This window comes from Delphinapterus leucas, chromosome 9 (genome assembly GCF_059928025.1).
Source record: "Delphinapterus leucas isolate spDelLeu-1000000601 "Yukka" chromosome 9, BTC_Dleu_Yukka2, whole genome shotgun sequence".
In the NCBI taxonomy this organism is placed as follows: Eukaryota; Metazoa; Chordata; class Mammalia; order Artiodactyla; family Monodontidae; genus Delphinapterus; species Delphinapterus leucas.
The window spans coordinates 95,708,780-95,726,064 of record NC_143137.1 but is presented as its reverse complement, the minus strand read 5'-3'; the positions used below and the strand labels follow the sequence as shown (position 1 = coordinate 95,726,064).

The following is a 17,285-nucleotide window of genomic DNA, read 5'->3' as shown; positions in this document are numbered from 1 at the left end:
AAATTATTGAAGCCACAGGCTACACAAAGATGCACGAAATAACTATGTGCTAAGCAGACCTCCAAAGTTGGGGGATCAGAGGACTGAATGTATTGGCAGGGTACGGGTAGGTGCTGAGGAGGTGGGAGTGGGTCCTGGGGAAAGAGGATCAGAGGCAGGAGACTCTGAGCACCATAAATCACTTTGCTAAATTAGGAGTGAGATGAAATGGGGCTGTGGATTCTCAGCTGGAAGAAATTATATGTTCTGTCTGTATCTGTCAACCTCTCTATCCCCCTTAGAAACTCCATTCCCATTCCACCCGTGGCTTTGTGGAATGGAGACAGAATTTAAAGCTCCAATAGCCCGGAGATCTTGTCAAATACTGCCTCACAAAACCATTCTAAGGCTCACCAGTAAATGTCTGGGCAACACTGATCCCTTGCATGTAAATAAATCATGTGTGCAATTCTAGCTTAAGCACTTGACTTTACACTGATCATGTTTTATCTGTAGCATACGATTGATAGCTTCTACAAATCGAAATATTCCCTTAAATTCTCCCCTAAGGAAAGTCTAACAGAAATATACACGAAAGAAAGAAATGAAAAATTAGAATATTATACTGTGCAATTGCTTCAGACTTCTTGCAGTCTTAGTGTAACGGATTATTTCATTCAGAAACCAATTTTCAGAATATTAGGGACTAAGTCTTAGACTTTTGTCTTATCAAAGGATCAAAGGATCGCCGATGAAGTTCCTTTTTAGTGCCTGGTTTGACATGCTGCAAAAAATAAATGATGAATGTGTTGGTGAGGCAACAGGCAAAACAGAATAAGTTCATAAAAGGCTCCTATGGCCATTACAAAATCCAAGTCATAAAATAAATATCATGTCATCTTCCCAAAATGTCATGGGACCAGGTTTCCAGATCAGGACTGGAAATGAGGGCAGATTTAAGAATATGATATGATTGTAGGGCATGAATCTGGTGAGATCACGAAAGGCTTGATTCTGACTAAATCCTTACGAGGCACTGTTGTCTGATGATTTAAGGAAAATGGATCTAAACTCTCCTCAAGTTCCTCTTTCCTTGTGTAGAGGCGATTCTTTACATAGCATAACTCATTAAAAACTGAAATGGTGAAAAAATAACTGTTAGGAAATGCTTCTGTCCAGAAGTTTGTTTAAGGCTGTCTCTGACGAGGGGGCTGTGAAGATCACTGGCCAGTCTCTGGAGGATCTCAAAGCTGGGGCCCCCTTCCCTAGAGTAGTACAGCGAGTCCCTGTTAAAAAGAGAAAATAAACTCTCTGCTCCTTCATTAATTTTTTTGATTCTCCCTCTTGACACATTTTGGGGTGAAGCTGAGACTCTATGTGGACACACAGGATGAAGGGGACCCTTTGGTAAATTGGGAGACCTTCATCCCCAATGGATGATACATTGTGATTGATGCTCATCAAGAGCACCTTCCATTGGCAACAGGTCTTGCCACTTAATCTCTGCCAAATACAAGGGCACAAGATCATTTATTACAAAACCCAGGTGCCTTCCAAATTCACTGGCTTATGTTCTAACAATTCGAGATGGCTGATCACATCAGTCACCCGTGAATTAATCTTGCAACTAATATTGTTGGAGTGTTTTCCAGCTCGTTTCATAACTTTAAGTTAGCTGTTCCACAGCTGCTTTATTATGATTTAAAATACGTTTTGAAAGATCTGCTTTGAAAACTCTCAAGACAAATATTACTATTGCCAACCTTAACGACTTAGAGTTCGGGGGTTACTAATCACCTATTTGTCTGTCGCAGGAGACCCAGACTATCTGTGGAGGAAAATCCTGACCTGATCCTACCTTAGAGTATGGATTTAACCTACATTCCCAAGGAAATGTCCTATTCAGTTGCTTTTTTTTTTTTTTGAGAATATCAACTCTACCTTTGCTTAGGGGTCTGACAAAGCAAGTGAATCTGTGAACATGAACTCACGAAGATATTTCAAGTTTTGGCAGAGAACTTTACTTTGAACTTTATGCTGTTCTATTATTATGAAAAGCTTGGTTTCAGAGACACTAGATGAAAACGGTGGAAGAAGAAGAAAAACTTGAAACGTTCACTTCCAATTTCTAGAAGTACAGACTATGTAAATAGATAGACTATAGCAATGTGAAGTAAGGACAAGAAACATCCAGCATAATGAAATCCTGAAGGGATTTCCACAATTTTTAACATTGGTGAAGACAGAGTAAGAAATACATTCTTGGGCTACACATGGTCTGGCCTCTCAATCTGGGGGACCCTCAACACTTGGCCCAAAAGAAGGCAGGAACATTCCATCCTCTGCCTGCCCCCTCACTCTAGTGGTCTCTCCTCCGCTCCTTGGGCCCCGCCCCCTGGGCTTGCAGGTGTCATCGCTCCAACAGCCACCTATTTTCTGTGTCCAGAGGTCTAGTCCCCAGGTCTCAGCACTGCTGGGGGCAAGGGAAACGTGGTGGCCACTGCAGTGCCCAGTGACTGCTCCTCAGAGCAAGTCTTGGAAACGAGGCTCAGGACTTTGTACTGAGAACAGCTACGGATGCGTCTGAGTCTCTGCACTATGGGAGAACCCAGCAGGCAGAGGGAGCGCCCTCATCCCATCCAGAAGATGCCCACCTATCAGAGGATGTGTGATGGTCCCACAGAGGGAAGGGCGGATGTATAAACCTCCTGTCGAGACACAGACCTGGAGGGAGAAGCTTGAAGGCTCACAGTGGAGAGTGCACTGAGCTGAGGACTATTTATGCATAGACTTCTGTCCCTTGATGTATAAATGGAGAGGGGAGAAAACTATCAGAGGCTTATTCAGAGACTGTGAAGCACAAAGGGAAGAGAGCCTGGACAAAAATATTGAGAGGAAGAGCTTACTTTTGAAAATGATATTCTACAGAAAATAGAAGAAAAATATAAAGCATATGCTAAGTGCTCCCAGTAAGATACAAAAATCCATGAAAAACAAAATGCAGGGTGATATATGGAGAAAATGAAGTAAGTTATATGTTCTTTAGACCTGACACAATTAGGTCTGTTCCCCACCAGGCCTGTGACATTTCATACCCCTGTGATCTTGCACATGCTGTCCAGGCTGGGCCTTACTTCCCTTCCAAACCTGGCAAAGTGCTTTTTATTCATGCTGGCTGACTCAGCCTGCACACCACCTCCTCTGAAAGCCTTCCCAGTGGTTGCAGGCACCAACTCACTGATTTCTCTGCACACAGCACAGTGGGTTTTCATACTCCAGTACTGGACATTTCAGACAGTATTATCATTTATAACAGAATAACTATGCCTTCTCTATGACACAGCTTATATGACATGGATCTCTATGACCCTTCCTCATCACAGTTTCTGATATACGATTAAGACTAATAAATAAATGAGAGTCTCTGAAAGATAAATGACAACCTCTTTTTATCACAGGGACCTCAACAGATGTCAGTAGAACAAAGGCAAAAGATAAAGGGAAATGAGAAAAGAAACACACATATTGAGACCCTGTTCTGCTCAAAGCGTTGAAGTGCCCATTATACTAAAGGAAAATTGGAATCTTTTCCTTCCTTTTCAAAGAATTACGGTTTTAGCATAGTGCCACAAACTAACACAATGACTTTTGGGACATGATATAGTGGCTATAGGGAAACAGCTCTTCATAAGAGATTAGTGCAGTACCAGACATCCTCAATTTAAACATGGATACTCAAAGTTTATTGACAAGTTGATTTTGGAAAACTTGAACAGCAATTTCCTCTTAGAAACAGTGAGCTTAAGTCCCAGACCAAACTGCAAAGGCTTATTCAACCTGGAATTCTGCTAGATTATATCAGTCACTGAACTGAGTTGCAGAAAGCAAAGGCTAGATTTAATTAAGCTCCACTAGCATATAGGCAATGGTCACTTAACCAAAAAATGCTTCCCGCCTGTCTCACAGCTGTGCTGTGAATCAACTAGAATAATGCAAGTAAAATGCCTTTGAAAAGTACACCATGGTACAGAACAATAAGGGCCACCAAGAGTTTAACTATTACAGAACCCAAATGCACATTAAAATACTTTCTTGCAGGAAAATGCATGCTCTCTTCTGCCACAGGACTCATCACCGATGAGGCAGTGGGAAGATGACCCTCTGCCCCGGCCAAGCCTGCCAGGGGAAAGCTGGCCAAGCCTGCATCTGCACCACCTAGACTCCACTTCCAGCCTCTTCCTTCTCTCTTGTGTGTTCAGTGCATTCCTGCTTTGTCCACCTCAATCCACCTTGCCTCTGGTTCAATTCAGACCCAGCTTCACTGCGTCCATTTAGCCCTCGCTCCTGCCTGAACAGCTGGCAACATGCTTCAGCTTTTCTGTGTACGCTCTTTGGAAGATGGGCCTTACAAATGGGTCTGGAAACGGGGGTCCAGCACTCTGCGGATACTTCCTCAGATTCTCACACTCAGAGTCCTGACCCACCCAGTAAAATGACAGACATCACGTTCCAGTTTGCAGGGAGAGCGTAGGGAGAAATGGTGGGGCCAGGGAAAAGTGTGGCTGGTACCTCCCTCGCTTCTCCCTGCCTCTCCCGCTGTGTGTCCCCTCACGGGAAGCCCTGTCCACTCCCACCCTCCTTCTGCCCCAGCCCGGTGTCCAGTTCTGCTCCATCTGCCAGAATGGAAGCAGATGGGTTCCTGGTCCTCAAGCCTGTTTGTCTTACTGCTCCCACCAAGGACTCAATGCAATCCTCTTCAGCACATGGAAGAAATGACTTGTGAAACAGCAAATAGTATCTTTTAGAGCCGAAATTCTTTCTGAATCATTCACATTTCATTTGAATTTCTCTCTTTCTTCCTTTTCTCTCTCTCTCTCTTTTTTACATAGGAGAAAGACCCAAATCTTTTTTACTTACACTAGTGTGACAAAGTCTTCAGTGGTTTTTGTTCAGCCTCCCCAAGTCAGTCATTTTTAAGTTACATGAAAGGAAGAGGAATGCCATTTGTAAGGAGATTTCAGCTAGCCTCATCTGATGTATTGAGAACTAAGGTAAGAAGCACAACAGAGGTAAAAACTAGACTGTAATTGAGGAAAAGATGGCATTTATCACCATAGAACTAAGCAGAGCCACAAAGTAGGGAACAGAAGGTGTGATTTAAATGCCTGATCTACAGCTAGCTAACTGTGTGACCCTAGGTACATTACTTGAGTTCCTTGGGCACACTTTCCTCATTTATACAAAGAAAAAAAAGAATCAGAAATTCTAGTCTTTTCTAGGCCTGTCATTTTATAATTCTATGACTAAAATCAGTCTAAAATCATAAATTCTATTCCAGAAATTTACTTAAAAGCCTAAAAAATTTGAAATATACAGAAATTCAAATATTTAACACCAAGGAATTAAAAAAAAATGTGTTCCAAAGAGAGACTTATCATTCACTGCTATTACGCATGAGCCTATTAGAAATATCTGGCTATCTATTGAAGCCTGACATTTCTCTAACAACAAGTGGTATGTGTGCCTTCTAATAAGTTTACTTCGGATCTCATTCCTCTTCAGGATTTTGAGATGCGTTTCTATCTGTCTGTCTGTCTACCTATTTATAATCTATCAACATATCTCCATATGTGTGTGTATACCCCTACGCCCAACACACACACACACTAAAACATATGAACAGAGCAGGAAAGTAAAGAAGCACCAGAGTTAGTTCTGACCAAAGAGGAGGACACAGGACTTACAGGAGCTGCTGAATTTTTGACGGTGACACTGGGGGTGGTGGCTCGCAAGGCTCCACTCACTCCATGGTAGTATTTGAAGCAGATCTTAGTTTCAGCTGAAAGACAAAAATAAAATGGTACTGAGAAGTAGGGTATAATCCAGGAAGAGAAGCCATGGCCAGAGAGGACTCCCCCAGGAACTTCTACCCAATTCCTCCCATGAGTCAGGCAGCCACACCTGGTAACCCTGCTTCACTTGTGGCTTCATGAACAGGTCCAACTTCTTTCTGAAAATCCATCATCCAAAATTGTTTTGGTTTTAGCATTTTGTACCCAAGTTAAATCCATCATTTAGACTTCTCAGCATCCATCCTATCCCATCAGAAGTTATTGCTTTTAAACTCTCAGTTCTAAGATTTCAGGTGGTACCAATCTGTTTCTTCTGTAATTTTCTGTTATTGAATTCACTGTGATTAGCATCTTGGTGATCTGAAGGAAGACTCTGAGAAGTTATGGAAATACATGGATGAGAGGCATATTTTCTGATGATGATGACTAGACAATAATGCTGAAAATCCATAACTTTTTGGCATTTTGTACAGAAAACAATCTGTGGCCAACCTGAGTTTGGTTCATTGGAAGGTGACCTGCTTTTCCCAATTTACTGTTTATAGTATGTTTTTCTTTAAATTTGAAAAATTTACCAGGCTTTGTCTTAGTCCCTTACATTAATTTTGTTTGGAACAACATGAGGAATCTCCAGTTAGAGGTCCTGGTTCTCAAATGTGGGAATTTGTCTCCAATTATAATGTTTTTATAACTAATGTCTACAATTTTCTTAGCAAGCATTTTAATGTTCATTACGGAAAATACGGACAATGCAGAAAAGTATAAAAAATCTTCTATGGGTTTATTTTTGCATACTTGAGTGTATGAACTTTAATAATGAATTTTAATCTTTTTTGAAATTAACATTATTAAATAAGCATTTTCAACTACTAATTCCAAACTTTGTAGATAACATTGCTTGTTCCATGGAATCATTGAATCAATTTGTAACTTGGAAATACTTCCCTGATCTTGGAAATTTGGGATTTTCCCTTAAAATTAATGTCTTTTTGAAAATTATTTTTAAGTTCAAGTTTGCTCTCTAGGATAATGGAGCAAAAATTGCTACTTCTCTATCAAAACTCATTCTCCCTTTCCTCCTTAATGACTGAATCTCAGTTTTATTTTGGGTGGTAACGCCCAGATAAAGAACTACGTTTTGTAGCCTCCCTCGTAGATCACAGTTATGTTGTTTGCTGTTGTTATTTTGGATTTTCTATTATATGTAGTTGAACCTAAACCTAGCTAATGTGGAAAGGTTTCTTTCTATATATCATATAAATGATACGAGAATAGCAATATTCTTCCTTAGAAGATAGGAGTATTTTAAGGATTCTTCCTTCCTGTGGCCAAACTGCTTTCCAAAAAGTGCTGTATACTTCCACCAAAAAATGTAACTCTGATCATCTCTTGAATCCTTGCTAACACTGAACATTATCAATTAAATATACTCTTAAGATAGCATCGCATTTTTATATCATTTATTTACTAGTGAGATTAAACATTTTTTATCAGATTTTAATTAGACATTTGTATTTAGTTTTTGTTGTTGTTTTTTTTAATCTATTGAATTGTAGTTGTTAAGACTTCCCACTGCCTGGATGATGCCTGGGTGTTTACCTTCTGGTGGACATATTCTTACTTTACATATATCAATACTTGTTGTTTCCTCCCTTCATTCTTTCCCTGCAGTGATTTTGCATATCTGTGATTGCCTTTTAAGCTCTTGGTGGACAATCTTATAACTTAGTTCCATATTCTCCAAGGCACCCCACACTAGGTCTACAGACCTAGATCTACTACTGTCTCAGCCTGAGAGGCAGGTATCTTGTAGGTTAGGGATCATGGAGGGACCATGAGCAGCGAGCCATATGGCCAGGTAACCACACCGAGTCAGTGCAGTTCAGAATACGAGTTACTCTGCCTGTAGGTGCCAGCGAGATTGGCATGGAGGGGCCGAATGACCTCACCTCAAGTTTAGTTGCACAGAAGGAAATTATGTATAACAGGTATCCTGGAAAGGCAGTACTAGCTTTCCTGTCAAAGAAAATTATTCCAGTGCCTTGGAGTAAAAAAGGTCAGGGAAATTATATACAGTCTTGTATTGAATCCTTTTGCTAGGTGAGCAGGTCAATTCATGTTTAGAGCCAAGAATGCATGGAAACCTTCAAAGTATTGTAATCTTTTTCTGAAAAATCACTGGCAAAGGTTGTATTTTTTTCTTAAGCTTTTTAAGAGTCTGTTCCAGTATTTAGTAACTTGATTATTAATGGATCTTCCTTTTATTTAATCTAAATATCTCCTGTAATTTAAAATGGTTTCCTATTTAGACTTGAAAGAGATATTAAATTATTTAAAATTTCTTATTTAGGGATGGGCTCTGAAGGGAAGTCACCCACAAATGTTAAAACCCATGCAAAAATATAATATACAAATGATTTGTTGTATGGATTAAGATTACTTCATCTCGCAAAACTCCATGCTACTTTGGTGACAGTTACATTCAGCTGGTCTGTTTGATTAGCCCCACACTGAGTTTTTGCAGAAGAAGGAGACTAAGTATTATTTATCTTTATATTTCCAGTGTCATGTAGTGTAGGGATTCTCTATAAATGCCTGTTAAAAAATGACTGATGAGCTATTGGTTTCATTTGATTGACTCCACTGCCTTACTGTTAACCCAGGAGCAGGTACAGTGTCCTGGTGGGTCCTAATTCTTCACAGAGAATTTTCTATGGCCTAATATTACATGACTTTTGGAATAGATTCAAGTATAGATAAAGACATTGCTACATTTTCGCTATTACTGCTGCCTCTGAGAAAAGTATCAAGGTTCAAAGCCCAAGAAATATTAGAGGGTTGTTGGTTATTATTTCAGATACTTCATCTAAGGAGACCTGTGGTAGGTAGTTCTATCTTCCTCTGCTTTTCTAGTTAAAATAATAATAATTCAAAAATCCCCTCAAAGTCTGAACACAAGGCATCTCTGTTATAATAGTTTTTATTGTTTATTTGAGTCATTATGTATGTAGTAACAGAAGTTTAGGAAGGCACGGTGATCTAAGGAAAGAGTAGGAATGTGGGAACAAATAGATGTAAGTCCAATTCTTGACTTGCCCGTCATTAACAGGGTAAGTTATACAGACTCTCTGAGCCTTAGATTTAATGTAGAATGGTGATACCATTGCCAGCTTTGTATGTACTGTTTCATGTATGGCTGTTGTACACAGCAAATGGAATAATGTGTGAAGCCTAGTATGCATGAAGTAGTCAACACATAAGAGTTGCCCTTCTTCATTGTATATTCATTTACCATCAACAGAACTGTCTTGTATAGTTGTTCAGGCACATCCTACATAAAGTTGTCCAACCAAGGGGTGAGTAGGGGGTTGAAATCCAGCCCATGCTCCACTCACCAATGGGTGTAGTCCTTGCCCTTCCAGAGGAAGAGGTTGACATCTTAAAATCTCGTGGATTAATGGTGGACCTGAAATAGATCTCCTTATCACATTTTGGTTACTTTTGCCTGGCACATGATTTGTTTCCAGATTTGGGCACGAGTGATCAGCTCATTCACAAAGTGGAATGATACTGAAGTTTCTACCTCTACAAATTTGTGTGTTTACAACTATAATTTTTATTGGGTGGGCCTGTATTCAAAAAGTATAGACTGTTTCACTTTACTTATAGTATCACTTAAAGAAACAAGAAAACTATTGCTTTTCTTCCTCTCCATTTTTTAGGGATTAGTAGGCCTGTTGTAGCACTTGAGACATCAGTATGTAATGATGGTAGTAGCCCTGGTGTAAGTATAGTATTCGATTTAGTTTAAAAATTATAACAAACTGGTCTTAACAGTTAATTAGTTCTTAGTATGCACCAGACCATTCATACTATTCTCTAATTTGGCCCTCACAAAATCCCTGTGAAGTACAGGTAATTATTATTAACCTTTTAAAAAAGTGCTTAGCACAATACTTGGCATATAACAAGGCCTCAATAAATGTCATCTATCATTCCTATTTTACATCTAAGGAAAATGAGGCCAAAATGTAAGGCCACTTATACAAGGTCACACATGTAGTTCATGGCAGCTAGGATTTAAGCAAACATATTAACTTTTCATTTGGTAATTTGTCTCTAAAAAATTTTTTTTTAATAATGCTAGATTGTTGACCAGCTGGCAAAAGTGAACTTCCACTTCAAGTGATGATGTACTAGATAATTCAGAGGACATCTAGACAAGCTGGAAAAATATGGAAATAAATCAGCAATCCTGAAGTAGGATTGCTGGATAAAATAAAGGACACCCACTTAAATTTGAGTTTCAGATAAACAGGGAATAAGTTTTCAGTATAAGTCTGTCCCAATTATTACAATGGACAAAAAACTAAAAAAAGTATTCACTGTTTATCTCAAATTCAAATTTTATTAGGAATCCAGTAATCGTTTCCTCCTAAAACTGGAAATCCTAGCCTGAGGACATCAGAGACCTAGCAAGACAATGGAAAATATTGAGGACAAGATCCAGAAGAAGAAAACTTCTGCTGTTTCCCTTGGTGGGGTGGGGGCTGTGTTGATTCCAGAAAAGTGCACTGAGAGGCTGGGAAGGTGAAAAGAACTTTTGACAGACTTGCAGGGCTAAGGGGATAAAACTTAAAGAATTTAGAGCCTGCCAAAGAGGAGGACTCTGCTAAGTCCTTCATGATTCAAGTTGGAGCCCTGAACAGCAGAACAGATACCAGAGAAATACACCAGCCCTGGCCCTTCAAATCATTTTAAGTCTTGAAATTCAATTGAGGTTGTTCTGGATTGCTAGGTATAGCCCAGAAGGAAATGCAAATCCTCTCAGCAGGGAAAGAACCATTCTAAGCCTCAAATTATCTCCATAAGTTTTCATTTACAGTGTCCAGTTTTCAACTAAAATTGATCAGGCACAAGCAGAGTATTTTTCTACTGGTAAAAATACCAGTAGAAAGACCAGGCACTATAAATAGACTTACAGGGTTTTCAGATATCGGAGTTATCAGACACAAGCTTTAAGGATCATATACTTAAAGCATTCAAAGAAATAAAATATAAGATTGAAAATATCAGCAAATAATGAAGACTCTAAAAAAGAATGAAACAGAAAATTCTGGATCTGTAAAACTACAATTTTGAAATAGTGTACTCCATGGGTGGGTTTAAAGCAGATTTAACAAAATACAGGAGAAAACTTAGGAAACTGGAACATAGGTCAGAAAAAGAAATCCAGAATAAGGCATGCAGAGAAAAAGGATATAAAATATTGAAGAGAAATAATAAACATATGTGATACTAGGGAGTGGTCTAAAATACCTGTAAATTGTAATCCAAAAAGAGAAGAGAGAGACAGTGGTGCTAAAGTTAAAAATTCTCCAAAAGTTATGAAAGACATCAAGCTATAGATACAAAAAGCCCTATGAATCCAGAAAGAACACAGCATCCAGACATCACTGTAAAAGTTCAAAAAGGAAGAAAAATGATCACTTCATCAACCAATGAAGAAAAGAGCTAGGTTACCTTCACAGGAGCAACAGTTAGACTGGCAGACGACTTCTCAGCATAAACAGAAACAATGGAAGGGAAAGGAATGACAGCTTCAAAGTGCCGAAAGAAAATAACTGTCAACAGAGAATTCTGCAACTGGTAAAAGTATTCGTTAAGAATAAGGTGCTTACTCCTGTTGCTATCCAGACATTGCACAGGTTGAAGCACCACAAATATCTGAACTTCATAGCAAGTTTTTAATTATCCATATGTTACAATGTCTGCAGTGCAGAAATGCCCAAATCTCATGAACAGAAGTGTGATCAGAGTTGATAAACTAGACAGACATATGGATCAGTGCATTAGCAAAATGTCTTCCATTGTGAATCACTTATTTGTGTAAAAGGAACCAAATTATCTATGTAAGTAACATTCTTTAGCAAGAACAATGAACGTAAGTCTATGAATATTTCATTTGCAAAATAGACGTGAGACAAATGTAAACCACATCCTCAAAATCCAGGAAACCCAATTTTAACTCAAGAAGCTATCATCACTGTGAAAGAAACAGTTTCAGTAGTAATCTAGAAGGAGTAATGGAAAGTACAATATCTTCAAATGATCAAAAAGATCAAGAAGCAATGCAATAATAAGACATAAATTAAATTTTGAGTCTGAAGAACATTTAGCTTCAGTAAGAGGAAACAGCAAGAGCAGTTCTTTCAAAGAAATAATCAACATTAATGGTATAAAACCTGAGGTCCTCCCACTCTATCCTACATGGCAGTATGTTCGTTTGTACTTGGTTTTTTATTTAAAAATATGAATTAAATGGGTTTTAAGAAATAAGCAGCTTAGAGAAAGGCTGTGACTTTTGATCAAAACAAAAGGAAGGGTGAAGGGCTTCTTAACAAATGGAATGCACTTGTCAGTGCATTGACAAGGCATCTAACATTGCAGATTCTACTACATATGTAAAGATATAACATTGGAAAGGTATTTTAATTTAAAGTTGATATTGCCTGCCGGATCTCATTAAGGTAGAGTTTTAAAGCTCCTCATGCAGGGGGCCCTGGTTTTAGACAAATCCAAAATGAAGCAGTCACCTTTTACACACGTTTGTTCTGTTACATTTGATCTCAGCAACTTGAATCCAATACCTCATTCAAAAGAAGAACATTATATAAGTGTATAAGCCATATTAAGTTTTACCAAAAAAACCTTTGCTCTCCTATAAACAGCCCTGAAAGACATGGTGTTTCTATTTCGTTCTCAGATGATATCTTTTGTAGTAAAATTCTCATTAAAGTAATATATGACTCTAACAGAAAAAAGTCACCTTATTATATTAGAGAATATCATATTGATTTGTCAAAATTTTGTAATTTGGTAAAGATATAATCTTACTTGGATTTGCACTTCCAGAAATGATATAGAAAGCTGTATTATGGACTAATTATATTCACTTTGTACAAAATTGGAAAATAAGCGAAGAAAATAAAGTCATAAATTTTGAATGAGCAGAGAAGATATTTGCATCTTTAGGTATTCCACATTTTCCTAACATAAAAATTGCCATGTGATAAAGTCATGTTTCTCTAATAGCTAACTTATGATTATTTGAATGAAAAATGGTTAATTGTAACTTTTTTTTCAATTGTGTTAACTGGTACATCTTTTTAATACCAAGAACTGTATATTATTTGACTAATTTCCTATTTAGAACAGCAGCATAAATCCTATGTTAATGCTTCAAATATGGTACCACAGCAAATGTGGGAGATTGATGAAAATGAATCACTATGTGAAATGATGCTAGAATTTTACTTTATGGGAAGTACTTATTTCGGGTGTTACAAGGCCAAATCCAAACTCAAAAACAATCCAATAAATGCTTTTTGTTTCCTAATTCAGTGCTGGTTATTATCACCCCCTAGACAGTGTTTCTGTTCTCTGGGATCACCGCATGTGGAGTGTTTGCTAAAAGGCAATTAGAGCCTTCCTCTTCCTGCTAGGATAGAGTAATTGTAGCAGATTAAGGCTTCTGCTGCCAACTAGATAAGCTTTTTTTAAAAACAAAATATTTAAAGCACTGCAGAATAATGGAAGCAACAAGGACCACAAATTCTAGACGACGGAGTACTGGTGAGATGAGCTGATTACCTGCAGTCCCTTTGTCCTGGTGGCAGGGAAACCAGCAGAGCTGCTGTGGCCCTCTGGGGCCAGAGTGAAGGATCAGAGACCTCAAGTACCCAGCTGGTTTCCCCTCAGACATTTGCTGAATCCTGCATCATGAATCTTCTGTCTCTTGGTACTGAGGAGACCTGGCAGGGAGAGTCACGGAAGGGTCCCAGGTGAAAACCCTCGGCTCTCCATGAAAGACCTGGAGAGGGATCTCTAGGAAGAGGGCGAGCTAAAGGGAGACTGAGGCTTACCAAGACTGGACTGCACTCCACTAAGCTCATCCTCTTATTGGGTCAAGGCTACCAGCACCCCAACAACCTCACTGAGGGAAGAGCAAAATCTTCTGAGGGAAGATGCCATCGCCAAAGTATCTACAATATTCCACACCCAGTTTACGGCAACTGAAAATCACCAAGTATGATAAGAGACAGAAGCAAATGACCAAAAGCAAGAAAGAAAATGGAACTAGGATCCTGATATTGAAGTCATTAGACAAAGACCTCAATGAAACTATGATTTATACATGCAGAAAATGAAGTGCAGACTTTGCCAGAAAATTAGAAGCAACAGAAAAGAATCAAATGGGGATTTAATTATTGAAAAACCAAAGAGTTGAAATTAAGAACTCCATGCATGGGGTTAGCCGCAGATCAGATACAGCAGAAAGAGGGTTAGTAAAGTGGAGCATAGGTTGATTGAAAATATCCAGATTGAAGAAAGAGAGAGAAAAGAGGATGGAAAGGACAGAGGAGAGAATAAGGGACACAGTTGAATGAGTGGGGCAAAGGCAATTTTTGAGGAGACAATAACTTATTTTCAAGCCTGGATAAAAACAAGAATCACTTGTAAGCATGTCGTAGTTAAACTCCTGAAATCCAAAAGCTAAGGGAAAAGTCTTAAAAGCATCAGAGCAAAAAACAAACAAACAAAAAAACCAAACCTACATTATCTTTAAAGGAAAGACAAAAACACTAAACTTGATATTTCAGAAGACAGAGAAATGACATTCCTAAGTGCTGAAGAAAAGAACAGCTAACCTAGAATTCTCTGTATCTCGTGAAATCATTGCTCAAAAGTGAAAGTGAAATAGTGATGTTTTCAGACAAACAAAAACAGAGAGGATTTATCACCAGTAATCTTGCACTAAAAGAAATACTAAAAGGGAGCTCTTTCTGTTAGGAGGAAAATAATCCCAGAGAGAAGGAAGGAGGCAAACAGAACAGGTTGACATGTGAATTAGGCTCTGCTTCTTGATTTGGGTGCTGTGTACATGGATGTGTTCACTTTCTGAAAATCCCTAAACTCTGCATTTAAATTTATGCCCCTTTCTATGTGTGTTTTGTGCTTCACTTAGGATTTTACCAAAACAAAGCAAAACCAAACAAACAAACTGCTAAGGGGAAAACTTACGGCCTTACATGCATACACAGAGAAGAAACATAGCCCCAAACCAATGAGCTAAGAATCCATCTCAAGAAGTTAGAAAAAGGACAACAAATTAAACCCAAGGAAAGTAGAAGGAAGGAAATAATAAAAAATAAAAGTAAGAGCAGAAAGTAATTAAACAGAAAACAAATATATATAGAAGATCAAGAAAACCAAATGTTGGTTCGTTGAAAAGGCTAATAAAATTTAAAATCCCTGCCCAGTGAAGCATAGAGGATTAATGTGCATGTGAAATGAAACAGGAGTATTTTTTTTTTTTTTTTTTGCGGTATGCGGGCCTCTCACTGCTGTGGCCTCTCCCGCTGCGGAGCAACAGGCTCCGGACGTGCAGGCTCAGCGGCCATGGCTCACGGGCCCAGCCGCTCCGCGGCACGTGGGATCCTCCCGGACCGGGGCACGAACCGGCGTCCCCTGCATCGGCAGGCGGACTCTCATCCACTGCGCCACCAGGGAAGCCCCAAAACAGGAGTATTGCACAGCTGCTGGCACTCTTAGCAGTCCTCCCTCCTGGATGGAGTGGGCTGAGCTGTCTCGGAGCTGCCCTGGGGCATTCAGGCTGAGGTAGGGGTTCCCAACAGATCCTCCAAGGCCAAATACAGACCGCAAAGTCAAGTGCCTTCTCTGTCATATATTTTTGTCCCAAATCCTGGCTTACTGGGGTGGGTCTCTGCATTTCAGTCCAAGTGGAGGGGAGGGTCATGGCTGGTCAGACGGTGGAGGACTGAGTTGCCTGGAACTGAGATAGGACACAAACCACAAGGCTGTAGACTGACAGACTACCATACTGAAGAGCTCCAGAGGTAGAAAGTATGGCTCCTAGCATGAAGGCAGAGGGCCATACGGAGACCCTTCCCCATATCCTGTGCTGATTACATACGTCTTGAGTCAGCTCTTGACTTGCTAGAGGGTGTTCCAGAGGTGTTTCTGGGAAGTACATACTTTTGTTAGGTATTAACCAACCTCTTCCAGATTAGGTGCCAAGAAGCGTGAGGATATACTGGAGGATCAGTCTGATGTATGAAGAGTAGGGTTTTTGAGAGTGTGGGGTGGAGGGGGGATGCAATCTCAGCATGACTTTTAAATGAACCCTTTATAGTCAGGGAGAGGATTTTGAATATCACCTTTTAAAACTGGATGGAGGTGAGAGCCACAAATGAATGGCAAGTGGCTACTTTAGAAGATGTAACTGATGAACAGGTTTCATGATATTGGAGCATGAGATACAACACAATTTCACAGTAAAGAAGGGCAGAGAGCTCAAACTCATGGCTGGTCAGGAGGCTGGGAGGGTTACAGTAACCCTTTGGGCTAACCAGGTATATCCTTGGCCACACACAGATGTTAGGAATGGTAGTACGAGGCAGGGTATAATTTCTGATATGTGGTCACCAGACATTCCTGTGACCTTATTAACAGGGCTGATGTGTTACCAACTCCAAGGGCGCCATTCACACAGAAGTCTACGGAAACGGCTCTCCTGGAGTTACGTAGCAGGCAACCATGCTTTAATCTCGTGAATGGGCTGCATGACAAGGTGAGATCCTCAAGGGTAGGCTTCCTTGGCAAGAAGTACAGGAGTCCATCCTAGTGGGGAAAAAACTTCTCTTACCTGGATTCCCCCTTTCCTCTCAGGGTGCCTCTCTTTTCTCCCTGCCCAGTTTTCCCTTGGAATCTAGGAGACATCGTTAAAGTTTCTCACAATTTGATGCTCAGTTGGGACTAACTTGGTCAGCTGCAGAGGGGGCTGAATGACCATAGTTTTCTATGGGGAGAATTTTGCAGCCCGGGAACCCTCAAACCTGTAGTTCTGGGCCCCGAGAGCACCCACCCACCCACCATTTTGGCTTCCTGGCACACAGAACTTGGTAACTCGAAGCACATATAAAAATGCTAGGCCGGGCTTCCCTGGTGGCACAGTGGTTGAGAGTCTGCCTGCCGATGCAGGGGATGCGGGTTCATGCCCCAGTCTGGGAAGATCCCACGTGCCACAGAGCGGCTGGGCCCGTGAGCCATGGTCGCTGGGCAGGCGCGTCCGGAGCCTGTGCTCTGCAACGGGAGAGGCCACAGTGGTGAGAGGCCCGCATGCCTCAAAAAATAAATAAATAAATAAATAAAATAAAATAAAAATGCTAGGCCATCTGGCATGCTGCATATTGGATTGACTGCTGCTTATCTCAGTTGCAGTTGATTCTATAAAAAATTAATAAACAGAAACCTACATTAAATAGAGTTAGGAAACGAGAAAGGGGAGCTGTCTCGCCCTGTGGTGATAGCAGAGCCCAACAGGAAGAAGAAAGCCTCCTCTTCTTTCCTGGCAAGGACTCAGCCAATGAA

At 40.0% G+C, this 17,285-nt stretch overlaps 1 protein-coding gene across 1 annotated transcript in view; it reads right to left on the bottom strand.

The window, feature by feature from the left end:
* Positions 1–17,285, bottom strand: part of HECW1 (HECT, C2 and WW domain containing E3 ubiquitin protein ligase 1) — a 434,660-nt gene that overhangs the window by 211,477 nt on the left and 205,898 nt on the right. The window contains exon 5 of the mRNA XM_089917097.1: positions 5,724–5,818. Coding sequence (XP_089773223.1) covers positions 5,724–5,818 — 95 coding nt within the window. The remainder of the gene's footprint in view (positions 1–5,723; positions 5,819–17,285) is intronic.